The 26,740-nt window shown below is 58.7% G+C and overlaps 2 protein-coding genes across 5 annotated transcripts in view; one reads left to right on the forward strand and one right to left on the reverse strand.

Annotated features, from left to right (window-relative positions):
• The window catches only part of DTNBP1 (dystrobrevin binding protein 1), a 134,093-nt gene extending 130,868 nt beyond the window's left edge, over positions 1-3,225 (forward strand). For both annotated transcript variants that reach the window (XM_047734114.1, XM_047734115.1), the window contains exon 10: positions 857-3,225. In XM_047734114.1, coding sequence (XP_047590070.1) covers positions 857-1,074 — 218 coding nt within the window. In that variant the 3' untranslated portion in view covers positions 1,075-3,225. The remainder of the gene's footprint in view (positions 1-856) is intronic.
• Positions 1,773-26,740, reverse strand: part of JARID2 (jumonji and AT-rich interaction domain containing 2) — a 257,939-nt gene continuing 232,971 nt past the window's right edge. For all 3 annotated transcript variants that reach the window (XM_047734111.1, XM_047734113.1, XM_047734112.1), the window contains 12 exons: positions 25,582-26,632; positions 22,172-22,674; positions 19,232-19,324; positions 16,380-16,498; positions 16,221-16,291; positions 14,726-14,840; positions 12,296-12,401; positions 11,117-11,299; positions 10,460-10,590; positions 9,896-10,079; positions 6,915-7,022; positions 1,773-3,717 (listed from right to left, as the gene is read on the reverse strand). In XM_047734111.1, coding sequence (XP_047590067.1) covers positions 3,535-3,717; positions 6,915-7,022; positions 9,896-10,079; positions 10,460-10,590; positions 11,117-11,299; positions 12,296-12,401; positions 14,726-14,840; positions 16,221-16,291; positions 16,380-16,498; positions 19,232-19,324; positions 22,172-22,674; positions 25,582-26,632 — 2,847 coding nt within the window. In that variant the 3' untranslated portion in view covers positions 1,773-3,534. The remainder of the gene's footprint in view (positions 3,718-6,914; positions 7,023-9,895; positions 10,080-10,459; positions 10,591-11,116; positions 11,300-12,295; positions 12,402-14,725; positions 14,841-16,220; positions 16,292-16,379; positions 16,499-19,231; positions 19,325-22,171; positions 22,675-25,581; positions 26,633-26,740) is intronic.

A 26,740-nucleotide genomic window follows, 5' to 3' on the forward strand; every position in this document is an offset into this window, starting at 1 on the left:
TCCACGTGGCTCACACCCCGACCCCTCCCATCCCCCCGCAATCTCCCCCCCCCCCCCGCGCCCCCCGTTCCTGGAGTTCTTGCTCTGCACGGGATCCTAGCTGGAGATTAGTTGCAACCCTGTGGGCATGTGTCCCCCCACGCACTGCCTTCCCCAAACTGCGAGTCACGGAAGTTCAGCACATGATTTTCCGAGGCCCCAGCCCTGTCCCCAGGCTCAGGGAGACAGTCCTTCCAGACGGGGCGGGGTCTGTTCGCACTTGGGCATTGGTAAGCAAAGGCCTGTCCTTCCAGCAGCAGACTGTGGCCTCCTGCTCGGCCCGCTGCACCACAGGGCCCCCTTCCTCCCCATCAGCTGCTGCCGCCTCTGACTTCTGCACAAGGCAGCGCCCTCCCCCTTCCTGTTGTCCCCGGGGCACCGAGGCTCGTCCCCAGAGGGTCGGGAGGGTCGGGACGCTGGGAACGGCAGGAGGGCTGGCCCCTTTCCCAGGGACTCGACCATCTGTTCGTGACTTTGGCTCCTTTAATTAAAACCTTCTTTTTAGTTTCCACGAATCGGGAGAACTGCTGAAAGATCAGGGAGTTTCTCTCTTAGCCTTGTTTCTACTGAATTACTCCCAAGGATGTAGACGGATCGGGATCACGGAGGGGACACGGGATGATCCTCCAAGACATGCATCCTGTGCTGTTGGCACCATGTTTTCCTGGACTTGGTAGAAAGGCCTGGCTCGGGGCCCCTGGTGCCACCAGCTCCCAGCCCACTGGGCAGGCTGGCTCTGCGGCCCCGGGGTCCCCGGAACCGTCCCCGCCGTGCTGTCAGTAGCCGTACGTCATGGCAGATTTCCTCCACTCCGCAGGGCCCGCACCGGGGATCGGTCAGCACGAGGCCACTCTCCCGGCTCCAGCTCCCGCCGGATCACAAGCCATGCGGCCTCCCTCCCCGTCCCTCTGCACTGAGCTGGCCGCCCCGGCCCCCGGCGACGGTGGTGAGTCCCCCATTGTCCAGTCTGACGAGGAAGGAGTGGAGGTGGACACTGCTCTCGTCACTTTACACACGGACGACAGCGACTCCTAGGTCAGCGCTCCCACGCCGTGGCCGGGGAGACGCGGCCGTGTGCGGATCCTCACTGCGAAGGCAGGTGGTTTGATGGAGGCTTTGGCTTGTTACATGGTTGCCGATGATGCGAGAGGAACGGACTCTAAGAACAGCTGATAATAAAGTTTGTGCAGAAGGGCTTCCCGCTAGATCCGTCCTTGGGCCTTCGGTGCAGGGAGGGTGGCTGGGGGCCCCGCGGGCCACGGAGGAGCCCGTGTCGGTCCGGGCTGGGCCGGGAGCCCCACATCCCCGCCTCTGCAGTGCGGAGGAGGAAGCCCTTTTGGAGGTATACTCCGCTTCCTCCAGAACCCGGCCGTGGTCAGCGTGGGTTTTCACGTGTGAGTGCAAAACCACGTGCACCAGCTGCCCCGCCTTTACTGTGAGCACACACACCTGGGCCCAGAGGAGGAGGACCCATAATCCGAGTGACTCCTCTGTTCTTGGTCCTGCCAAGAAGCCGCCAGCCGGCGGTGTCCCCTTCACCACCGCTCCTAGCCCAGCACCTCGTGAGAGAGCAGGGCCCGGCCGGCTGTCAGGCCCTGTCCCACAGCCCCCGGGGGAACGAGGTGTCGCCGCCTCCACTCCCTGGCCGGGGGGAGGGGGTTTCAGCCCTCTGCCCCGTTACTGGAAAGAAAGAGCTCGTGTCAGTCACCCATCTTCCACAAGACAGACAAATATCCAAAAAACTTCGTTTTTATTATTAAACCTTGTAGTACAAACCTGAAAAGTAAACAAAAAACTGGCAATAAACAACATGAAGTCCTCCCTCCCGCAGGAGGGGTGCAGAGCAGCGCTAATAAATTAAATGTCAAACTGTAAGCCATAGGCAGAAGTTTACTGTCAAAAAGAGGGAAAGTACACAGCAAGGCCATAAAAACCGGACAACCACATTGGAAAACACTTGACTCTGTTTATGTAATTGTTAAATATTCCAAAAACAGTTCAGTCTTCTGCAACAACAACCGACAAAGTATCACAGGACGCTCCGGACAGTCCCGCCGGCCAAGCTCAGTGCAGCGGGGGCAGCTACGGGCTCGCTGGATCCAATCACGAAACAAAGAACAGCTTGTGAAAACAGTTCCCTTTTTTATTCCACACATACTGTACACACAACCGGAGAAGGGCAACAGCTACTCCATTATTATTTTGTTGTTGTTGTTCAGTGATGTAAGCAGCACTTATAAATGTTACAAGAAAAACCCTGTAAGCATCCAATCCACCCGATGAAGAAACGGAAACGTAAGGCTTTTCTTCATCTTGTCTTCGCGCCCTCCCCACCCCCCACCGAGAAAAAGGCTCAAGTATTTAAAACAATTTACAGGCGTATGTACAAAAGGGATGGGATTCTTTTTTTTTTTTCTTCTTTTTGTTACAACATGGAGAGAAAAAATAGACAAGGTGAGCGCAAATGCATTTTCACATTCAAACAGAACTGCAGACCTCCTAGTGGCTCTAAGCGTGACCGTCAACGAAACGAACTGAAGGAAAGATTAATGCTGACGTGTGAAGGTGGGAACAAGCGGTGAGATGGAGACGGAATGTTAGAGAGATTGCACATCTAGGACCAAGAAGCACTTGCGGCTTCGATCACTTTTTTTTTCTTAAGGATGCTATTGAAGGGTTTTTGATAAAGTAGCCAACAGCACCAAAAAATAACAGAATGGATTTCCTAATGAAATCAGGCACAGGTGTCCCTCACGTGACCCCTCCAAGGCAGGCAGGCAGTCGTCTTCTCTCGCTCTCCTCTCTTCCAAAAACAGATGCATAGTGATGTGCTGGTAAAGAGAACCTCGGCGCTCCTCTTCCATGTTTTGCCTCGGGTTAGGAAACTCCGTCCGCCTTCAGCTGCCATGACCGCCCAAAGACGCAAAATGGGGGTTCTCCGGTTTTAAAAATTACAAACTCGTTTTGCACATGACGGAAGAAAAGACAGCCAAAGTAAAGCCATTTCTTTTCAAGTTTTGTGTGTGTGTGCGTGTGTGTGTCTCCTATCCCTTTTCCTCTCTAGAAAAATCTGCTCACATGACTGATGGTTTTAAAATTTGTTCTCCAAACTTCACCCTCTTCAAAATGGGTTAAAAAGCCTTTTTTCCCCCAAGTTACCGAAGAAAACAACAAAACAAAACAAAACCAAAAAAACAAAAAACGAAAAGGCTTTTTCAGCCACAGGGGCGATACAAATTAATACAGCCCCTCAAGGGTTTTTAAAACAGTGAATATACGGCAGTTTCAAAAATCTAACTGCAGTATCTAGATATATTCTAAGTACAAAAAAAAGTTCAACAGTTTAATGCTAAAACAAAATTAGTTCTCTAAAACCAGAAGAAAATCTTCTTTAGAGCTAGTGCAAAGACAGCTTGTATCCTACAGCAAGTACTCCAAACTAGAATATAATAATTACAAAAAAATATATATCAATCGACACGGGTGTTGGCATCTTCACGACGAGCTCGAAGCACTTTTGGATGAACTGGAGGATGACAGCCGGGATGGCGGCACGTCCACGGTCGCTCTCTTGCGGGGCCCTCTTTTTGGTGTAGGTTTACTGAGACAGTTCTCAATGCTGCCGTTCTTCCCAGACACTTTGCCACAGATCTGATTGACCAGACTGATGATCTGTTCCTGTTTCGGGTCGAAAGGGAGAGAGAATTAAGAAACCAGAAGAGCACTGGCCCAGAACCACCCAGGGACGCTTAGCACAGAGTCACCATCACGTGGGACAGCAGAGCCCTTCTGGCAGCCGTGGCCTGAGAACCAGTGAGAACAAGGCTCCGGCAGAGTGAGGCCCCTCCCTGGCAGCTGAAGGAGAAGGCGTCCCTGTCCACAGCCAGGAGGGGGGCAGCTGCCTAGCAATGGGGTCGACAAGCAGCCGAGGTATGGCTGCGAGAGCTGCCCAGACAGTAGGGCGCTGAGCCCAGCTCTGCCTGCACCGGGCATTTGTGGGGGAAGACCCGGGGCTGGGGTTCTGTCTACTTGCTGCCCACACGGTGACAAGTGCCTAAAATTGTTGCGCTCCAGCCATGACACGCGAGCCTCCCTTCACCAGGGCGTGCAGACACATGCACTTGTCTGCTTGTAAATGCGCCCAGTACTCCCTCCTCGGCAAGGGGGAGCCCGTTCACTCAGCCGCTGACATCAGGAACGTGTGGGTGACATCCACACGACTCTGACCCATCCAGTTTTACGAGAGACTGTGGGCCAAAATATGAAAATGGCATGTGGCCTGACCTTCGTGTCAAAAGGACCTGCTCTGGACCAAGGAAGGAGGGAACCATATGGACACACGGACGAGAGAGGCCCTTCCTTTATGCAAAGGCCCGGGGGTCAGCGAGTCTGAGGCTGGCCCTCCAGGAGGCAGGCTCTCATCACAGGGGTGGAAGGTGTTACAGATGGAAGTGAAAACCGTCTGGAAAGAAAGGGAAAAGCACCCTGGAAGGAGCAACACCGCCCACTTAATGAAAGTGCCATCTCTGGCCATTCTTTAAAGCACTTACGGCACCTAATCGAGGGTAAATAGAGGAACTTTTTAAAAACCTGGTTCCAAGCGGCCAGAGCCTGCTGGGCAGCAGGGGCCGAGCAGCAGGGATCGGGCAGCGCCCTCTCTGCCTCAGCCTGTGCACCGGCACACCACTGCCAGGAAAGCCTGGCGCCCCCCCCCCCCCCTTCCCCGGCAGCCTGGATACAGCCTTGGGACCTGCAGTTGACCTCACAAGCCATTTCTGAAACACAACCCAGAGTGAGCAACTCCCCAGGTAAAAAAAAAAAAAAAAAAACACACACACACACACACCACCCCCCCCCCAACCTGAGAAGGAACAGGAAATCCTGAGAAGGAAAATTCAGATTTTCATTTACCAAGGCCACCGACAAAGGAGGTGGCTTCAAATAACCGTGCTCCCTCATCAAAACCAATGATGAAGCTTCAGACGGACCCGACCTGTGACTCTCAGTCCAGTATTCTGGGCACACACAACACCTTGCTACACATAGGCCGGAGACGGGGACGCCCCCTGGGGCCGGCGGCCGCGCTCTGCACACCAGCCCGCTGCTGGCCCGGGAACAGAGCCCAGCACTCGCCGCCGAAGCGCAGCAGGGACAGCCAAGTACCCGCTGCCTTCACTGGATCTCCCACTTGAAAAACAAGACCCACATCTGTTGTCCGCTTCTCAGCACCCCCTTACCCAAAGGCTCTCCCCTCTGACCCACAGCCTGAGCCCTGAGGAGTCCCGCCTGGTGCTCAGACGTGAGCTGCCAGAAGGCCCCTCTGCCAGAGCAGCCACCAGGATATCGGGCCGGTGGCACGACAGAAGCTTGCGGGCAGATGGAGCCTTCAGGGGAAGGGTCTGTGGGAGGAGGACCCCTCTCTGGACACTGTGCGAGGGCCTGGCAGAAGGGCATGTGCTGCTCAGGACAGGTGACACGGCACCACTGCCATCTGAAAGGGACTCTGGGTCTGTCACAATGGGAGCTGTGCCCTCTGAGGGGCAGGGCTGCATTCCCCAGGAGGCTGCCGGGTGAGACACTAGGCACAGGCCTGCCACCTGTGTGGGGACAAACCCAGGATGGGGTGGCCCGCTCCCCCTGGGAGACACTGCTCTCTGCAGTGGGCCTGACACGCTGTGGACACAACCGACCCACAGATCTGGGGCTTTGGATGGTGTCCGTCCCTAAAGACGGGCAGCGGTCACAGAACCCGGAGAAGGACCACAGGGGACACGAAAGCACGGATCCTTGAACAAGGACAGAAGCACAGAAGCGACAAGAGCCAACTGGACCTGGGATTCATCTGGAAGGTGGAACAGGACTTGTGGAGTTAGTTGCCTAAAGAAAAAAGCTCCGTGGTCCTGCGGAGGGCCCCGGGTGAGGACAAAGCTGGATCCCAGCTTCTAGAGCTGGTCCTGGGGCTCGTGTGCCATGGCCTGCTGCCTGGCCCTGCTGGGAGGCGCCCCAGTTCTCACCTGGGGGTGGGATGGAAGATGCCAGCACGGTCTGCGGTGCCTCCTAGAGCCATGGAAGGCAGCCGAGCCCCCGGAGCACCCCCAGTGTCCCTGCGCCACCGGCCTGGCCCTGGCTCAGGGCTGGCCGGCACGTGCACACTCCCATGCGAGGAAACAGGTGCAGGGGGAGTCTCTGGGGGATGCAGAGCACCCCTGCCCTGCCCCGGGGACCGCACACTGTGGGGAAGGGGCACTGAGCCAGCGGAAGGACAGGACTGCATCTAGCTGGGCCAGGGGAAGGGCTAATTCCCTCCTGTGTCTGAGAGGAAGGCTGCTCTGGGCCTGGCCCCTGAACCCCAGAATGGGACTTCAAGAAAACAGAAACCAGGAAGACTTGGTTCTGTGGCCTCGGAGTTCCCGGAATGCCAGTGCCACCACCAACCCCCCAGATTCTGTCTTGTCGTGGACGTGCGCAGGTGGCCCGCGTTCCTCCCCTGCCCCCCGGATCTGCACCCCAGCCCCAGCTGCTGGGGATGGCACGGCCCCTCGTTTCCTGAACACAGCCCACCCGTGTGGCCAGCACCCACGCTGCTTGTACATGGAGATGCTGTGCGGGGGCTGGGCTGGGCCCCCATGCGGGGCAGTGAGCACCGGGCTTGTGGCTGCAGAACTACTGTTGCTGGGAACAGCCAAACCGGAATGGAATGAAGTTCGCAAAAGTAAAGAAATCTGATTTTAGTCCCTGGGATTCTCGTTAGGTTGGAGACAAGCTGGACCTATGCTACTTTCCATCCCCAAGCCGGGCTGTGTGGCGAGTGCCTAGCGCCCCAGGAGAGCCAGACAGTTGCCATCCACCGCGGGCCGCCCCCAGCACGCACTGACCTCATCGTAGCGGTACATGAGCTTCAGCCCTCGGCAGGACTTCTGCTTCTCCACGTGGCGCAGAGCGCACTCCAGGCAGAACACCACGTTCTCGTTCTCCTGCACGACCTGCGGGAAGAGCGCCAGTCCTGAAGGGCGGGGCTCTACTGGGGACAGGCCCTGGAGGCACTGCCACCCGACAGAGCAAGGGGGCCTGTCCCCGGCCTGTCGCCCAGGCTGGAGTTGGGGGTGGCGGGGGAGTGTGCCTGGGACTTGAAAATGTTGGGAAATGATGAAAAACCCAAACCAGGCAGCACTTGCAGCTGGGGAGCGAGCACGTGAGACTCTGAGCTGCACCCACGGGTGTGGAGGCCTCGTGTCCCCTCCAGCTTTCCGCCGCCCACAAGCCAGAGGAGGCAGGAGGAGAATGTGAGGCCTGTTTCTAAGCGCTCAAGTTCCAGGGCATTTGAGACCTCGTGTGCACAAACCACGGTGGGACGCGAGGTGGCAGACTAGAGCCGGAGCAGCTGTGAGGGGCGCCCCCCAGATGTCCTCACGCTGCTCTTCCATAGCCCCATCAGTTCTGCTGGTTACCCAGAGACTGCCCCCCAAAACTCCAACCACCCAAATGGGCCCCTCCCGCCAGCGTGCACAGGAGCCTCCAGGAGTGTCAAAGCGCGTGCCCGGGGCACACAGGCCTGTGGACCCCCAGCACAGGGGATCCGGACCCCAAAGGGACACCCGGTTGGTGTCGGGGTCGGGGTCCTCACCCCTCCCCGTGACCCCCAGTCCTGCTCTCCTGAGTGAAAAAAGGGGAAATGTCTTATACATGAGATGCAAGAGGCTGACCCCTTTTCACAAAGATGCAGGGCAAACAGCCAGCTCGTAAAGCAAGCCGTGAGGGAGGAACTAAAACTTAGAGGAAGGAACCCCTCACCTTTTTTTTTTTTTATTTTATTTATTTGACAGACTGAGATCACAAGCAGGCAGAGAGTCAGAGAGAGAGGAGGAAGCAGGCTCCCTGCTGAGCAGAGAGCCCAATGAGGGGCTAGATCCCAGGACCCTGGGATCATGACCTAAGCTGAAGGCAGAAGCTTAAACCCATGGAGCCATCCAGGCGCCCCACCCCTCACCTTTTAAAGATACTCAGGCCAAGCACAGAAATAGACAAAAACAGGAAATGATAAACAAAAACACAAAGCTTATGACTAACCCAAGCTATGAAAATTATGAAATAAAACCTCATTTTTTAGGTACAAATTAAGGAGACTCTCTGCTTTCTTAAAACACCGGGGCTGTTGGGGTGCCTGGGTGGCTCAGTGGGTTAAAGCCTCTGCCTTCAGCTCAGGTCATGATCTCAGGGTCCTGAGATGGAGCCCCACATCGTGCTCTCTGCTCAGCGGGGAGCCTGCTTCCCTTTCTCTCTCTCTCTCTCTGCCTGCCTCTCTGCCTACTTGTGATCTGTCAAATAAATAAAATCTTAAAAACAAAAACAAAAAACACCGGGGCTGCTAGGACACACCTGGTGACAACTCTCAGGGCCTGGCCTGCCCGTCTGCAGGAAGGCCTGAGCACACACGGACGGGAACCAGCCGGGCCCCACATCGAGGTCGTGACAGCGCCATTCGGACTCGGAAATAAGAGACTCGCTCCCCTGGGATCGGCTCCAGCCAAGCGGAGAGGACACACACAGGGCTCCGTGGCTTTCACAAGTGATTCTCCCAAAACAGTTTTAAGATCGGAGGAAATGCTTCTGACTTTCTCTAAGAGAGCATAGCCCTAAATTTTCTCATAGAAATACCTTGGAAAAAACAGACCAGGCAGAAGAAAATACAGATCTTCCCTGACTTACAGAGGGTCACATCCTAATAAACCCCCGAGAGTTCAAAATATCCTCAAGCTAACCATGCGTAAAAATGTGTAATGCTGCTGACCTCCCTGACCCCTCAGCCAGGCCTACCCTGCATGTGCTCACACGGGCATCCTCCTGCACAAAGCCTATTTGGTAACGAAGTGCTGGCTATCTCACGTTTCCCAAAGGGTGTGCTGGACCGGAACACAGAGTGGCTGTCGGCACACAGCAGGGGGCAGAGGGGACAGGGGCTCAGAAATAAAAACATGAGTCCGGTTTTTACTGAACGTGTACCACTTTCAGACCATCGTAAAGCAGAAAAATCCGAATTCCAACCGTCTTAAGTTGGGAGCCACCTGCAGGTGAGATGGGCTATATGGATGCCATGGACTCAGGGATGCCCCATGTCCACAGGCTCCAGTCCTGACCCCCGTACTTTATGGGGCGCCTCTGAAGAGGCAACCCAGATAAGCGGAGGTCCCAGCGGGTGCCTCGTCCAATGACTGGCATCCTCGCGAGAAGTTGTTAGCGGTGGGGCACACAGCGGGAGGGTGTGTAGAGACACAGGGAGCCAGGGGCCACACCCCAGGCTGGGACTCCTGCCCCAGAGCTGTGAGGAGGGGGGTCCCTTGTCCCCGCCCCCCGTGTGGTGTTTGTCACAGCGCCCCCTTCTGTCCACCTTCACACTCCACGAGGAGCAGCTGGGAGGGGCCCCTTCCCTGCAGGGCAGCCGTGGGCGCTAAGGCTGGGGGACACACCGGCGGCCACGGCAAGGGGAGGGGCACTTCCCATCTACGCCGCGCTCTCGAGAGGCAGCGGCCCCACCAGCTGGGACAGAAACAGGGCCGCCGTGCGTGCGTGCAGCCACCCCCGGGGAGACTGGCGGGGATGCGGGGGGGGGGGGGGGGGCACGCGGAACACAAGCAGAGCTGCGCTCCTCAGACCCACGTTTTCACCACAGACGGAGTCCGGAGTCCTCGGGCTGCAACCCGCAAGGCCGGAGCCGAGGACAGACGGGCCCTGCGGCCCCCACGGAGCAGCAGCGGGGGCGGAGGGGGCAGGGCGAGGACTGGGCCCCCAACACGGGGCCACTGCAGATACCCGCAAGCCTGAGCCCCCCGCACCCACGCCAGGCGCCCCCCCAGCTCACCATGGACAGGTAGCACAGGTGCTGGCAGACCTGACACCTCCTCTCCGACGTCTCCAACTGCAGCCACTTTCGAGGCTTTTTCTTGCCATCCGCCATGGCGCCGTTGCTGTCGTGGCTGCCGTAGCGGGCGGACGAGTGGAGGCCGGCCTCGAACAGCTGCCGCCGCTGCCGCAGCTCCGTATCCCTGCGCGCACAGAGCGGGGCCGGGCCGTCAGCGCGCCGCCCGGGCCACGCCGCAGCCCCCGCACCCCCACGCGCCGCAGGCCTCTGCCAGGGCTGCTTCCGGACTCCGTAGGCAGCAGCCAGGAGAGGGCGGTGCGCTGGAGGCGACGGCCGCAGGTGCGCGGGGACACCGGGCAGGCCCGCCCCCACGCCTTCCCCCAGGAGACAATGCTCCCCTCACGAAGCGCCCGCCCATGCCCACCCCAAACGTCACGCCTCGTGGGTAAGAGCAGAGAGAACCCACCCTGCACCCAAAGCCTCCGCCCGTGGGCCGAGCGCGTAGCAGGCCCCAGCCAGAGAGGGGACCGGGCCGGGGCTCCCGGAAGCCAGACCCCGGCTTACCTGAGCTCATCCAGAAGGGCGGAGATGGTACTGAGAGTGGGGCCATTTTCCTTTTTCGCTTCCGCTTGTGCAATCTGGTAGAGTAACTTCTCCATGGAGAATGGCTTAGCTATATGGCGACGCTTCATTTCCTGCAAGAGGCCACACAGCCTGTCAGGGGAGCGGGCAGTACCAGGCAGCTGGCCGGGTTCGCCGGCATCTGCACGGTTGGGGCAGCAGGCTGTGGGAAGGCTCAAACTCGTTATTCCCCAAGTCACTGGAAATCCTGCAACAGTCCTGCCGCCTGCCCAGAACAGCAGCAGCAGAGGGGCAGGAAACGTCCTTGCTCCAGCCACCGGCCGCAAGGCAGGGGCCACAGCTCAGACTTTCTACCCACTTTGAGATTTACCTTAACGCCTTCTGTGCCATCTTCCCAATACTGTGTGTGCGTGAATAACAGAACTCAAAATCTTTCACCACACACTCCCCTTTCCAAGGGAAGCCCCTCAGCTGCTGGTGAGAGGCCTCAGAGGGATACTCCGCAATTCCACCCTCCCTCAAAGCAGACGCGCGCAGGCAGGGACGCGTGCAGGCAGGGACGCGTGCACTGCTGTGCACTCACGCACGGTCCACGTGGACCAACACAGCGGGGTGCACAGGGGGCTCGGCCGGCCTCACCTTGGCCGTCTCGAAGCCCATACTTGTCCACTGGGTGGTGGCAAAGTGCACGGTCTCAGAGACGCTGTAGCCGCAGCACACTTTGGACACAAAGGAGCCCGGGAAGCAGACGACGAACTGGCCACTCTGCTGCACGGTCCTGTGCACCTTGATCCCCTCTTTGCACAGCACCTCCGGGGAGATCTAGGGAGACAGGTGGGGCTGAGGTGCCCTCCTGGGCTGCTGCCACCCCACCAGGACCCACTGCGCATGGAGCCCCCATGTGACAGCCCTGGCAGCCGGCCCCAGGGCTGCCCTGGGACACAGCCTCTCCCCCAGCAGGTGTGAACACACACACCTACCCTCCAGGTGGGGAATGAGGACTTAAGGGGCCCGTGTGCCAGGAGACAGATTATGTTTCATATTAAAGGTATGCTTTCCCTTTAGGAAACACACATAATTCCTCAAAGAAGAACAAAGTTCTAAATGGGTACTGGCCCGACAATGACACCATGTCATGCAGGGGTGCAGCCACTGTGAGTACACAGCCCCGTCCCGTGTGGCTCTGCCTGGTGGGAAAAGGAGACATTTACACCACCAGGGGGCGACTGCATGGCCTCCGGAGCCTGGTGGGCACAGTGGTACAGGCTGGGGGCCTTGGGCCCAGCACCCCTAGAAGGGCTGCTGCTCCCCTTCTCTGGGCTGCCCCCAGGGTGAGGTGGGCCTGGCCGTGAGAGCACACAGAGGCAGAGATTAGCAGAGGCCAGAGACAGACTGAGTTCAGGTGTCAGAACACAGCTCAAGTAAATCCCAGGAATTACTGACAAAGGGTCAGAAGCCTCCTGACCAGCAGCCCAGTCCCCCCCGGTGACCCAACAGGTGGGCACCACCGGACTGCCCAACACCAGCCCGGGGCCCTGCCTCCCTGAACATCCCGTTCTCTGCTTGCAGCACGAGCATGCCCTGAAACAGAGTCCACGGCCGCCGTGAATGTCAGCCTGGAATTCTGTCCCATCTGAGGAAAACACTTCCCTAGTTTGGGTTTCATAGAAGAGGGCATTCGGGCTTGGGCAAATCCCCGGGAGGTTGATACCTCAATGTCGTCTTTGCCTCCGAGGGGCAGGTCAACAAAGACAGTGACTCGATCCAACAACCCCAAATCCCCACCGCGCCCAAACGTTGGCGGAGGGAGTTGCCTACCATGACGTTGCTTTCCAGCATCTGCAGCCCTGGGGTACCGTTGGCCTGCAGCAGGGTGTGGACCACATCCTCGAGCTTGTTCTCCTCCTCAGCAGGAATGCAATACCTGCGGTGTTTGGAGACACGGGCAGAGCAGAGCCTTGACAAGGACCCTCTGCCTAGGGAGCATGTGCAGGCAAACACAGGCCTCAGGGTGTGGGAAGAGGGGTGTTCTCCGGGGACCGGCACCCCACTTCCCAGGGTCACACGGCAGCGTCTGCCCAGCGTGGCCAAACGGCAGCCGCTCCCCTTATGCACAGCTCGCCTACAGATGAGCCAAAAACCCTTCAAGCCTAAAGCAGATGTTTAAAGCGCCTTATAAATCAGATCCAGACACACGTGCAGACCCCACTGGCCTCTGGTGTATGCTCTAAACCTGCAGAAGCCACCGTGGGACAAGGGGGCCGGCCCCCAGGCAGAGGAGGGCTGCAGCGGCCAAACCCCACCACTCTCCAAACCCACTGAGGAAAGGAGTCTAGCCCGTCTGTGTGTGTGCCGCCTTGTGGCCAACGCTGCAAGGGACACCACAGCAGTGTGATGTCCTGAAACCAGGGACAAAGGCCCGGCCCCACAGAGGGCACCGTGTACCAGTGCCCAGCAAGCCTGGGATGTGGCCCGGCCAGCTCTGGTGCTCAGGGGAGCAACACCATGAGGGCTGCATTAGGCAAGCCTTGCAGGTGGATGGGCGCGACCTGGCCGGGTCAAGGCCAAGGGCAGGGACAGTGCAGACTCTTCTGGCTGCAGCTGAGGAGCTGGCTGGGATGGCGAGGTGGAGAGAAGGCTGCAGATGGAGGCCGAACTTAACCGACCGGAGAATCTGGAACCTTACTGCATCGTGGGGGAGCAAGGGAGTGGTCACCAGTGTCCCAAGAGGGCCCACCAGGAACACACTCCCAGAGCAGTCTGACCAGGCCACAGGCCAACGAAAACCTTGACCTCCAGTAAAAATCAAAGCAGGGTAAACATCAGCAATCACTGCCCCTGCACCCCGCAACCGCACAATCAGCTCCAAACCTGGCCCTTCCCCCAGGCCCCCGGCCAGCCCTCAGCACTGGTTTCTGTGGGGAAATCCTGCACTTGGAGACCAGATCCTGGATCAGGACAGGGACAGCCAACCCCACGTTCATGTTCTCGACAAATGCTTAGGCTTTTCAATACCAGTCTATGTTCCTGACTTGTGCCTTAAACCCAGGGTTTCTAACCTAAATCACACGCTTTCAGAAAAACCGCACACCATGAGGTTCTCCAATCACGTCCCGGCCTCCTCTTACTATGCACCAGTGGGGTTTCCAGGGCTAGAAAGGCCCACAGTCTGACACTTCCCTACCTCCCCTCATGGTCGGGCCGCAGGCCTGGGTGGAGCCCCGTGCATGCCAGGCCTGACGCGGCCCCAGAAGCCGGTCAGTGGGAACAGCAGGCCGGATGCGGCCTGCACGCACGCACTCCCAGCCTTCCAGGCCACTCGGCCTCGCCGGCCCGGCAGCCACTCACCGTCTCCCCATGGCACCCTGAGGACCCCTTCCCTAGGCAGGGAGGCCCCCACGGATGTCCCTCCCTCCCAGCATCCCTCAACATAAAGCACACTCATGGGCGCGCGGCCCGAGAGTGCAGGAGCCATCACACGAGGCTGCTGCAGTTCCAGGCTCCCGAAGGGAGGACGCGAGCTGTAAGATGTTAATAAAGAGTGCCTCGTCACCCCATTAGAACAATAAACGCAGTTTGCGGGGGGCGGTGGTGGATGTGCTGTTGCCGGCCTGTCAGACAGGACAGCCGAAGGCCCACAGTCATTTCCCATCTGGCACCGGGAAGGAAGTGCCGGGGAGCCAGCCGCAGGCCAGGCAAGGGTCACAGGTGGGCCCCCGGCAGAGGCAGGAGAACACCATGCCTCTCCCACAGCAGGACGAGTGGAACCCACTCTCTGCAGCACAGCGGCCGTGGAGACACTGAAAAAAGCCTCACGTAAGGCCCAGAGGGACCAGTTCACACCGGGCGGGGAAAGGCTGGGGACCAAGCTATGAGCGATCCCCTTTCTGGGGCTCCCCTAACTGCTCTCACCCCTAACATGACACCAAGTTCTAGAAACCACCACCACCAAATACCGTCCTTGAAGAAAACACAAGGGTAAGCAGACAGCAGATAGCAGTTGGAAGGGACAGAAACGGCCCACAAGCACCCAAGGAGATGCTCAGCCCGGCTTGTGACCGGAACGCTTCAAACCTCCTGAGACCTCACACCCCGAGGGCTTCCGATCCCACGGCTGACTGGGAGCAGTGAACCAACCCCCACGCAGATAAGCTCCCCGGGGCTACCGGCTGCCTGCCGAGAGGGGATGTCAGGAATGTTCCAGAATCTTCGTCCTCCCCCAAGTGTCCCAGCAGCGGGCATACTCACCAAATGCAGTCAGCACCAGTGTGTAAGTAGTCAATATAGGGAAGGTGGTTTTGGTCTCGAGACCAGCATGAGGTAGAAAAGACCATGCCAATGTTTAGCCAGGGAATTGTCACTCCTGTGGAGGAAGAAAAAGGCATTACAGGGGACAGACAGCACCAGCGTCTCGGAGTCAGGGCAATGAGAAATCACCTTCTTCTTCCCAAACGGGGAGAAAAAACAAAGAGAAAGGATTCAAAATCCGAAAACGCCAGTGAGAAGGAACTTGAACCTTCCTGCTTGCTGTACAGAGAGGAAGCCAAAAAAGCAGACACGGTCACAAAACAGTAGTAACAGGGGAGCCTGGGTGGCTCAGACAACCGGTTAGGCATCTGCCTTCAGCTCAGGTCACAACCCCAGGGTCCTGGCTTCCTGCTTAGAGGGGAGTCCTCCTCTCCCTCTGCTCCTCCCCCAGCTCGGGCTATTTCTCTCTCTCAAATAAATAAAATCTTTAAAAAAAAAAAAAAAAAAATCAATCTGTGAGTTAAGTCGGGAACCAAGAAGCCCCAAGGAGCAAGACCGTGATGACTGTTTTCAGGTAACCAGCAGCCACACACCGCAGCCACCTGAACCTCAGGACAGAGGGACAGTAGACATGCCAAGCTGGACGGCTCACTGAGACCTCTACCACCAGTACCCACCTGCCCCCAACCAGTGTGGGAGGGCCCCAAGCCACCTTTTCCAGGGGCCCCAGCCCTTAGTGACCACAACCCCCAGGACACCTGCTGTCCTACTATCCACATCAATCACTTAGGAGCCTGCACGGGCCCTACAGCATCAGGACGTTAGCTTTGAAAATACCAATTTCAGGGGCGCCTGGGTGGCTCAGTGGGTTAAAGCCTCTGCCTTCGGCTCAGGTCATGATCTCAGGGTCCTGGGATCGAGCCCCACATCGGGCTCTCTGCTCAGTGGGGAGCCTGCTTCCTCCTCTCTCTCTCTGCCTGCCTCTCTGCCTACTTGTGATCTCTCTCTCTCTGTCAAATAAATAAATAAAAAATCTTAAAAAAAAAAAAGAAAATACCAATTTCAAGATGAAAAGCTGGCCACTAAGTCTGCCCAGCTTCCAGGTTCTATCATTTGGTTCACCCTTCCACATTTTTACTGACTCCAGTGGTCCTTTTCCTCCCTTTTCCAAAGACCAATGTTTCTAATACACATGCTCTGCACAGTAACCTTTCCCGTCTGGTCACATGGGGCACCTGCTCTGCACACTGCTGGAGGCCAAGGCCTGAGGACCCTAGAGACAGCGGTGACATCGGGGCGCCTGAGGGGAGCAGTCAGTTAAGTGTCTGACTCTTGGTTTCAGGTCAGGTCATTTCTCAGGGTCGTGGGATCAAGCCCCATGTCAGGCTCTGTGCTAGGCTCAGAGTCCACTCGGGTTTCTCTCTCCCTCTCCCCATGCCCCCAACACTGCTCGCTCTCTTAAGAACAACAAAGACAGCAGCCACGTCAGGCTTACCAGGCACAGCACCGAGGTGACGCAGGATGGACCCTGTGTTATTGGGGAGGACGGTGAGGTTCCATCCATGCCTGTGAGGAAAAACAGGGGGCCGTCATGGGTGGGCAGGGAAGAATACTGTCTGGTCCCCAAAATGCAGACCACAGTGTCCCCCGTTACCTTGAAAACGGTTCTGACTTCCCCACCGGGAACCCGCTGCCATGCGTATTGGTGTCCACCTTGCCGCAGTGCACGGCCACGTGGCAGTCCTTCTCTTCCACTAACCTCCAGTACTCTTGCTGCAGGGAGAGGAGAGGCCCGGTGAGCAGCCCCGCTGTGCACACGCCACAGGGATGCCCACGTGTCACAGAGGGGCCCGCCACACGACTGGTGCCGAGAGCCACCCGCAGAGCTCTGAGGAGGACAGCAAGGGTCAGATCCCTGCTGGGGCCCATCCCACAGGACAAAGGAGGGGCTCGAGCAGACATTAGTATGCTGGGTTCCCAAAAGCAAAATGTGGAAGCAGCTGGGGTGCACGGCCTTCAAGGTGAAGGATGTTCTCACGCAGGCTACAGCCACGGCTGACCTTGAAGGCCTCGTGCCGAGGGAAATGAGCCAATGGCAAAAGGACAAATGCTATGGGATCCCACGTACGGGGAGGCACGTGGCAGCGTCCGAGTCGGAGGGAAAACGTGCAGGCGACCAGGGGCCGGGAGGTCAGTGTTCAATGGGGAAGGAGATTCAGTTTGGGGAGACGAGAAATTCTGGAGATAGGTGGTGGTGAGCGTCACGTAACAACAAGAACGCACTCAAAGTCACTCGACTGCATGCTCAGACATGGTAAAAATGGTGTTTGTATGCATTTTAACACAATTCAAGAAGTCACTTATAGGAGAGCTGGGGGAAAGCAATGGCAGGAAGGAAGAGAAGACGTCCTGCCACCCTCGGACTGACCAACACGGTCTCCAGCCTCGGCGTCTCGACAGACGCACACCTCACCCCCCTCACTCCCCACCACTGGGGCCCCTGACCCCTCTGCGGGGCTGTCAGCGGCTGCAGGTAGCATCACCAGCAGGGGAGATGACATCCAGCCCGGTTCAAACCAGGCCAATGAGCTCAGGTCAGGTGCCGGGGACATCACACCGCCAGCTTTAAGCACCGACCAGGTGAGGGAAATGAGCCCCAGCCAGCCAGCCGGGGGTGCGGGGGAGGGGGGTCAGGAACAAGTTTTGCTAACACGTCAGTGGTGCTCAGCGTCCCTTAGGCAACTCCCCGACTCAGAAGCATTTTGGCATTTTGTTTTCAATTCTCATTCCGGAAGCAGAGCATCACCTTCCCGGCGTAGCTGGAACCCCATTTAGAGGAGGAAGCGGAGCCAGTAAGCACAGGGCATCATGGAATACGGTTCAGCTCAGGCAGGTGCTACCGGCACTACGACGCCATATAGCATCTCCAAAGAGGGGACCAGCTGCAGAGGCCCAAGGCCCCTGGAATAAATCCCACACTTAAGTGTCTGCGTTCCTTAAGCGTATCTCCTTGAAGGAGAGGACTGAAGCCTCAGCCTGTGTGAGGGGATGGGCCCTGCTGCCCTGTGGGAGGAAGGGGACCCGCCACGGAGTTGACGACCACCAGCCAAGAAGGCCCGGCCCAGATCTCTGTAGGATCCAGAAGCCACATAGACTCAGGCTGGAGATCTGGATTTTCGCGGACCTTCCCCTCCCACTGAGATGCCATGTTAAGTGCTGAACGCCGAAGACAACGCGGGATGTTCAGAGAGAAGGAATAATCCTGAGCAGGAGACCAAAAGGAGCTGTGTGCCCTTCGTGCCACATGCAGTACCAAATCCTGCACCCTCGCAGGCTCCCACGGGGACCTATGCCGGACAGCAGAGGCCTTTCTCTCCAGCTCAACCATTCACCCCAGAGGCTCCCAACCCCAGTCTTTGCACATCTCTCCCAAAGATGCCACGATTGCTCTGGAAGCAGCGGTGACACAGCCCCACGTGTCCCAGAATCAGGGCCCAGTGGACGTCATGGGTGATAGGAGGTGGCTTCGGTGGGGCCAGAGCTGAGGGACGGGCAGGGGGTCAACCCACAGTGTGGCATTCAAAGGCATCACCCACGGTACAGAGCTGGGGCGGCCAGTGCCCAATGGCAGGGACCTAACACCTAAGGGAAGGACAACACCGAGTTCCCCTAACTGGGAAGCCCGAGCAGTGGGGCAGCAGCCCCCACAACAGCCACAGCATGGGGACTGGCCGTCCCACTCCAACCTGGCCCGTCCAGGGACTGTCCTCCAGCCCCAGTTCAGGAAGCAGGGCCCCTCGTGGCCAGCACAGGCATACCCAGAGAGGGGGCATACACTGGGCTCGATGACAGAGGTGGACACGGTCTAAACCCCGTCCACCCGCGGCAGCCCCGGCCCAGCCACAGAAGCCTGGCGTCCTCCCCTGACAGGCCCGACGGCTAGGCAGGGCCCGCCTCCACCGGCAGCCGGCGGTGCGCACGGAGCAGCAGGGCCCCAGCTGGGGGACGTAAACAAACAGATCCGGTCCCTGTCCTGCCGTGGCGGCTCACCCAGAAACTCCCCCTAATTGGTCTGGGCACAGAAGTGCTCCCTGTCTTTCCAACCTCACACGAACTCAAAGACTGGAGTTGGCAGAAGCACAAAAATGGCAATCTGCCAATCCCATTAGACAAAAAATAGAGGAGAAAACGCACAACTGTGGTTTCCAGGGATTCCAAACATTCTCTTGCATAACAGATACAGAGAGGACGGGGTGAGGAGCGGCCACTGAGCTGGGGACGGGATGCGCCTGGAGCTCATCCCGACTGGGAGTCTCATGGCCCTGGGCAGGGCTGAGTCAGGGAGAACCCCAGCAGGTGTGCCCCCTTCCCTACACGTCCTCTGTCTCAGAGCGAGGGGAGAGACTTGCCTGGCCCCAGCAGCAGACCCTGATGACAGCCCTTGGGGCCCCACCGTCCGTCAGGCAGTAGGAGGCCTGGTGTCCAGGTGTGCCCCCCACAACTCACCTCGATTTCAGCAGGGGCGGGCTCCTTGCTGAAGCACATGTTCATGATATTTCTTGCTGTTCGATAAAAAGTCGTTAAAGAAACGGACCTTCCCTGAAAAAAAAACAAAAACGAGAGTAAAACATAAGAAACTTAGCTAATCAGGTCATGATCTCGGGGTTCTGGGATCGAGCCCTGCATTAGGCTCTCTTCTCAGCGGGGAGCCTGCTTCCCCCCACCCCCCACCTCTGCCTGCCTCTCTGCCTACTTGTGATCTCTCTCTGTCAAATAAATACGTAAAATCTTTTACAAAACAAGAAAAATAAAAAAGAAACTTGGCCGAATCCCCACCCTGAACGAGGCCACACCGCATCCCAGGGCCTCCCCGTGTCCACGGGCCGCTCTCCATCCCAAGCTGATGTGAGCAGAGAGGGCAGAAAAACCTGTGGCGACCGAAGGGGATGGAGGACCTGGCGCCCTCATCACGCCAGCAGCGGGCAGACCCCTGAGCCAGCAGAAATGGGGGCTGAGCACGAGGCGGCCTCAGGCGCCCACGTGACGCACGGGAGCACAGTTCACTTTATGGGGAAGCGGGTACGACATGGGAAGGGGCCAGAAGGCCTCAGTTTACCCCAACTGAGGGGGCAGAGGGGAGACTGGCGGCATCCAGACAGGCTGGGCCTGGGAGAACTGCGGGGCATCCCCCACCCGTCAGGGAGGCGAGACGGCAACATCACTGGTTGTTCTCTGCCAAAGAGGCCACCGCATGGAAAAGTAGCCAGGGCCGCCGGACACCCGGCCCCCTGCCCTCCACCCAGCAACGGGCACGAGGACGTGCTGCTGCCGTCTCAGTCTACGAGTCCCACCCCAGACCCGCGCCCACTGACCGCAGAGGGGAGGCGTCATCTCACAGAGGCCCACCCTGTGCGAGTTGTGCTCTGCTTGCCGCGTGACCGCAGGGGTGCTCTTTGGAGCACCGACTGTATACCAGGCCTGGTTTTGGGGGCCAGAGTTAGAGCAGTGCTCACATGGACAAGGTCTCCAACCTGTGGGGCACAGCTCTGGGGAGGCTGGCGAGGGCCATGAGGAGTCAGGGGGCCGGAAGCCAACCGACGGAGTGGCAGGAGAGGGCGGCTTCTACCTGAGGTGGTCAGGGAAGGCTCCCCGCATGGGTGGGCACGGGAGCACCCCATACAGAGTGACAGGTTTAGAACGGGTGGCAGATCCTTCCTGCCTTCGGAGGGACAAGCAAAGCCGTCAGCGCTGAGGTTCTGGCATCTGCCTTTGCTTTCCAGCATCGGGGCTCTGCCCAAAGAAAGTCCTTCCCTACAACTCCTCCAGACACACTGTTCCCAACAGGGTAAGATCCTAACTACCAAGTGGGGCGTGATTTTACATCAACTAAAAAGCAGAGTCCTGTGTTCGCGATGGCACCTGCACCAAGGTCAACACCCGCAGGGCCTGAAGGGGCTCCAGAACCAGGGGCTCCCTTCCCAGCTCATGTGGGCGCGCCCATGGCTGCCAGTGATGTCACCACAGCCAGGCCACCACCGGATATTGGTGATGAACCCCAATATTATCAACGACGGGGCACGTTTCCAAAAAACTATCAGATTCGCCTCATTCTCACTGAACTGTCTTTCTTAAATAAAAAATAACAAATAAAAAACTTCATTTCTCAGACTGGCCATTCCGTCCCTGGACTTTGCCGCATTAAATGAGAAGAGCTTCTCATGCACACAGCCAGGAAACATCCAGAAAGTGCTCCTGAGTTTGTTCCAGCACCTTCTTCTCCCTCATCATGAAATATTTAAGTGTCAAAGAGGCTGCTGGCAGCCACTCCCCACCCCCAGGGTCCCTGAGGGGAAGCACCAGGGACTGGCAACTCGGAACCAGAGCAAAGGAGACAGAGTCCTGCTGGGTCTAGCGGGAGAAGTACGGTGGAGGCCAGCACGGTCTGTCCCTCCAGAGGAGCGGAGAACTAAAGCTGAGGAAGAAATGGCCGAAGGCAGCCAGAGCCATGACCTTCCGTGCACTCTGAACCCACAGGTGAGTCAGCCTTCCCATGTGTGGAACCGGGCACCGGAAGCCCCCCTCAATGTCACCCCCAGGGAGGGACAGGCCAGGGCCCACTTGCAGGCCATGACAAGGACCTGAGCAGTGACAGGAGAGTGATGAGGCTAACCCAAGGCAGGTTTGTCAGCTCGGCAGAAAACCACCACTCGGTATGCGGCTGCCAGGCTCGGGGCTGGTGGCTCACTGGGCAAGGGTCTTCTCTAAGGACCCTTCCCTCCCAGGAAGTCCATGCTGGGGTCACTAGGGCAATTCAGCGGAGACCGCTGGTGAAGGTCACAGCTGGACCAGGTGTCCCGCTCACCCTGGCAGGCAGGCGGCCATGGGGAGGGTCACAGGGACTCTGTCTGCCTCTGGGAGGAGGGGGCCTCTCAGGACAGCACACGCTGCACTGTGATCTGGGAGCCCCTGTCTGCCAGGGACCTGCCATCCCCACCCCGAGATTCACCGGGGAGGTCTGTCCTCATCGCTTCATCAGGAAGGACCAGGCAGAGCCAAGAACTGGCGAGCTGCTCAGAATGCAGGCAAGGACGCAAAGGAAGCAGTGCTCCAAGCCCGGAGGGTCTGGCCCCCCTGGACAGCTCTCACACCAGGCCAGGCTGGGTGCTCAGAAGGGGCAGGTCATGCCCGTGGGCGTCTGCCCCCAAGCTACCGAGTCCCCAGCACCCAGGCACACACACGTCCTCTCGTGCAAAGGAAATTAGAGGCTGGGAGCCAGCAAGTGGCTCATCTGTGGTCATGGCCGGTGGGAAGCCGAGCCGTCGCCAGATACCTCGGGCCTGCATCCTGTCCGCCCCCAGCACCCCCACAGTCGGTGCACGCTGCTCTCAGCTACAGGCAGCAACCAGAGCCCCGCACCCCGCCCCGCCAGCCCAGCCGCGGGCCCACCTTGTATATGCACTTGTGGAAGTCACTTAGGACGCCCTTGTCCTCCTCCTCCTCTCGCGCCACTTCCTTTTCCTGAGCAAAGAGTCGCCGCCGGCCCGTCTTGAGCTGGGCCTGGCCCACCTCTTTGAGCTTGCTACGGAAGCCGTTCCTGTGGGCCACGCCGTTGATGAGCCCGTTCTTGGGCTCGAAGCGCGGCAGGGGGTGGAACTTGTTGTAGTCGTGCTCCGTGTGGCCCTCGAGGGGCCCCTTCCGCTTCTCCAGGCTCTCCTTCTCCATCAGCACCTCCTTCTCCAGCCGCCGGTGCTCCTCGGGGGACAGGGAGTCATAGGAGAGCAGGTACTGGCAGTAGGCCTCCTGGAGCTTGGCCAGCCGGTCCTGGGCAGTTTTGGGGATACGCAGCATGTCTGCTAGTTTGTTCCATTTTTTGAGGTCAGTCACTTGCTGCATACCGCCCATCTCGTTAATCAGCCGGAAGAAGCAGGCCAGGTCGAGCTCGCAGCCTCCTGGGATGGTGAGGAACAAATCACAGGGACCGTCAGGGAAAAGCACGAGCACCAGCCCTTCTCCTTCCACCTGTAAGTCCGGGGACGCCCACTACGTGCCACAGACGCCGCTAGGCACCGGGGTCAGAGGAGTGCACGGAATCCCTGGCCCTCAGGGAGCCGAGTCTACGGGGACGGACAAGAACAGTCTGCGGCGCCATGGAGGTCACACTGCTGGCACAGGGGCTGCGGCGCTGCGGGGTCTGCAGGCTCAGGTGGGACACTCGGGCAAGGTGTCCCCAGGGGGCTGACGTGTAAGCAGAGGCCTGAACGGAAGGAGAGGAGAGCGGGCCCTGTGGATCTGTGGGGAGGAGTTTCCCAGGGCCCCCCTCAGCAGGGGCAGCACGTACGCTGCACGCTCCCCCACACACACTCCAGGAGGCAGGGGCAACCAGTTTCGGAGCAGGGGCTCGTCACCCAAGGGCAGGGCCTAGGCTGTGACACCTTGAGGCACCTGCGTCCCAATGTCACCCACACCAGCTGTGAGGTCAGAAAGCAGATACGTGTAGCAGGCACTGTCTGTCCCCATCCCTTTGCACGCACGCGCACACACACTAACTGGTTTTCAATCCTAGTGGATTTCCAGGGCCAGAGGCAGTACCTGAGAGGGCACAGAGCTGTCTGTCCCCCCACTCTCATCACCCTGTGCTCGAGACCACCCATTTCAAAAGCTAGCGTCCACTACCCCCTGGATCAAATCACAGAACCGTACAGATGCACATCCAAACCAAACACACTTGAGTGTTCACAGAGGAACCGTCTACATGGGGCCTAGGAAAGCAACCTCCCACCAGACAAAAGAGGAGAAACGAAACCTTCCAGAATAAGCAGCCCCCTACCTATTAGAAGATAAATACCTAACAAAATGCAAGGTGAGAAAAGTAAAACTTGAGTTTTAGGTCATTGAAAGGCAGGCACAGATTTCTACCCAAAGTGAAAAAAGCCCGAACTCTTGTAGAACAGCAGCCCAGTGCAGGACGGGCCAGGCATCGCGGGGTCCCTGGGGGAACAGGTCTCCCAACCCCACAGAAGACGAGGAGATGGGAGCGCAGCCGCCTGGATGCCAAGGAGCTCTGCCTGGTGAGAGGCTGGACACAGAGAAAGCCTGCCCTGCCCGTGGCCAGGAGCGGCCAAAAGCCAAGCTCCCCTCCCCGCTCGTGTCCAGCTCAAACTGGGCAGAGCGGAGGCCAGCAACACCCTGCAGACTTGCAGCAGTGGAGAGGGAAGGGAGGAGCCACTGCAGCCGGCCACCAAGACTCACATCACAGATCAGAAAGGAGGCACCCTATAACTTCTCTATTTTCCTCTTTGGAGATCAATAGAACCCCAGAGCACCTGAAAATGCACACACCACATGGAAAGGCATCGTTTCATGGACTCCTCGCCTGTTCTGACTGGCCCATTCACAGGGCCACCAGACCATCCTGTGCAAAGTGGCTCCCGCACCCCCTGCTCCCCAAGGGGCTGATGCAGGAGGAGCAGATTCTGCAAAGTTGCTGCACACCATGGAGTCCCTTGCTCTGTGGGGAGGCCAAGCTCAGACCCAGGGCCCAAGGACTCTACAATGACAGGCTGGCCTGGCACCCCTTCCACAGATGCTGACAAGGCTCCACACTTGCAGGCAGTAGCAAAGCATGCAAACGCACACACCATGGGGACACATCTGCTTGGCCTTTGGCTATGGGAAGGAATCGGGCTTAAGAGAAATCTACTCTGAGGTTACCGGCCATCATTGTGACATCACCTATCCCTCAGTCCTCAACATGGTGAATGGGGCACTCTTACCACAGCCCGGGGTGGGGAGGGTCCTCTGAGCACGCCCAGGGCACAGCCCACACCAAAGGCTCATACCTGCTCAGTCTCTTCCCACAGCCTGAGCCGTCCGCTGACAGCGTGCCATCCCTGAGCACAGACCCCAAACCAAGGATTTCTCCAAATTAAGTGATTTCTGCTCAGACACCTGCTGAGACAATAATCAGACCCCAACTCGCAGGGAGCCCGAGCTTCCTGCCAACTCCTGACACGTGGATGGCTGGAACTGGCTCTCCTCGCTGCCTCTACAAACTCGGGACCTCCAAAATGGAGGCAGCAACGCGCCCTGTTTCACAAGCCTGGAGCTGAAATGGAGGTTGTGCGGGACCCTACCCGGCTATCTCCAGAGGGAGCCCCCACTCAGCAGACCCAGCTCATCCCAGACAGAGCAACTGAATCCTCGAGGAGCAAACAGCAGCAGGGGCGGTGGGGGGGACACGGGAGCCTAGGAGGGCCTGTACAGGGGCTCTGCCTACAGCCAGGGCCCCCACATCTGCCGGGACGCTCACTCACACAGGGGGTCCCTGAGATGAGCTCTCCAGTGGTCCCCACTCTCAAGAGAAACTTAAACCATCCCCTGATCTGTGGTCTCTGAAAGGGCCCCGCTGGTCACCAGAGAAAGTGACGGGCAAGGAAAACCTAGGAGGACACAGAGGGAAAGTGGGCTGGCCTGTGTCACCCACGCCTTCAGGCGTTCAGGCCCTACCTCCCGGAGCCCCAGGAGGGGACTGTATTTGGAGACAGGGCCTTGGAAGAGGGGAAGAGGGTAAAATGAAGTATCTTGGATGTGGCCCCCCCCACCCCCCAGGGAGAGCACCCAACCCACCGATGACCTGAGCAGTGAAGCCGAGGATAAGCCTACAAGCGAAGCCCACGTGAGGACACGGGGCAGACGCCAGCTAGCACAGGCCAAGGCCAGCTGGGCTCCGGAGGAACCATGCTGCCCAGGGCTGGGCTCCACCCCCAACTTCCCCTGTGGAGGGGGAGGCCCCTGCCCGCAGCACTGGGGCCCCCGGGGCAAGCTCCCCGCTCCGGGCCCAGCCCCGAGGGGCTCACCTATGAGCGGGAGCTCGTCCATGGTGATGCCCTGAGATCTGAGGTGCTTCTTGATGCAGGCCAGCCGCTGCACGTTGGGGCCCCAGCGCCGGCCCAGCTTGTGGATGTGCTGAATCTGCGTCACGAACCGCATCTCGTCGTTGAGCTTGCACTCGGGCCGCCAGTCCGGAGGGGGGATCACCCTGCACATGCCGTACTTCTCCACCTGAGCGCGGACCGACTCGATGTAGACGAGCGGGTCGTGGAACTCCTTGGCGGACGGCCTGAGCACGGGGATCTCGTCCATGGCCGCCCAGCCGGCCCGGCTGCCCCCCTTGTCGGGCTTGGCCGCCGCCTCGTGCGGCTTGTGCAAGGGCTCCGTTTGCGAGGTAGAACGATTTTCACAGGAGGCGCCGTCCGTCTTGCCGTGTGCTTGTCTGCCTGGCGCGCTCTTGCCGGCCGTGGCCCGCTTCGGCCGGTTCCTTTCCAGACTCCGCTCGGGCACCTCCTTCTTCACATGCCCGTGCAGCAGAGCCTTCTCCGCGGGGGCCGGCGCCGCGGGGGCCACTGCCGCCACCTTTCTGCCAGGGGCTTCGGCAGCGCCCGGCGTCCCTTTCATCTTCTTGGGTGGGGACTGCGGCTTCTCGGCCTGCTGTGCCTCCTCCAGTCTCCTCTTGGAGTTCCGCAGCCCCTCCCTCAGCTGCCGCCCCCCCACCTCCTTAGTGCATGACTTTGGGTTCAACCTGCCACTGACCTTGAGGCCATTGACGGCGTGCCCGGTGGACTTGGACGCCCCCCCGAGGGATAGCACCTGTTTGCGGGTTTTTGCATTGCTACTTTCAGTTTTCCCTGAGATTGTGTGGTTGACAGCGGAACTGGGCTTGTGGTGATTGGGTTTGGTTTCCTTGACCAGTTCTCTCTTGGCTTTGGTGTATGTGACAGTCCCCTTCGTCACCGTTGCAGTGTACTTCACAGTTTTGGACGGTGAAGGTCTGACTTCGCGCATCTTTTTGGCACTGGTTGCACTTGTACCCAGAGATGACATTCGAGTGACTCCATTTACCTTCGAAACCTGGAGGCAGCAGGAGAAGCAGAGGGAGGAACAGGAGAAGGTGAATTAGTACCTTCCGAGAGGGAGACCTCTCCCTGCGGGGAACCCAACAGAGCCGGCCGCAGAGGC

Source organism: Lutra lutra, chromosome 6 (assembly GCF_902655055.1).
Source record: "Lutra lutra chromosome 6, mLutLut1.2, whole genome shotgun sequence".
NCBI classification, from domain to species: Eukaryota; Metazoa; Chordata; class Mammalia; order Carnivora; family Mustelidae; genus Lutra; species Lutra lutra.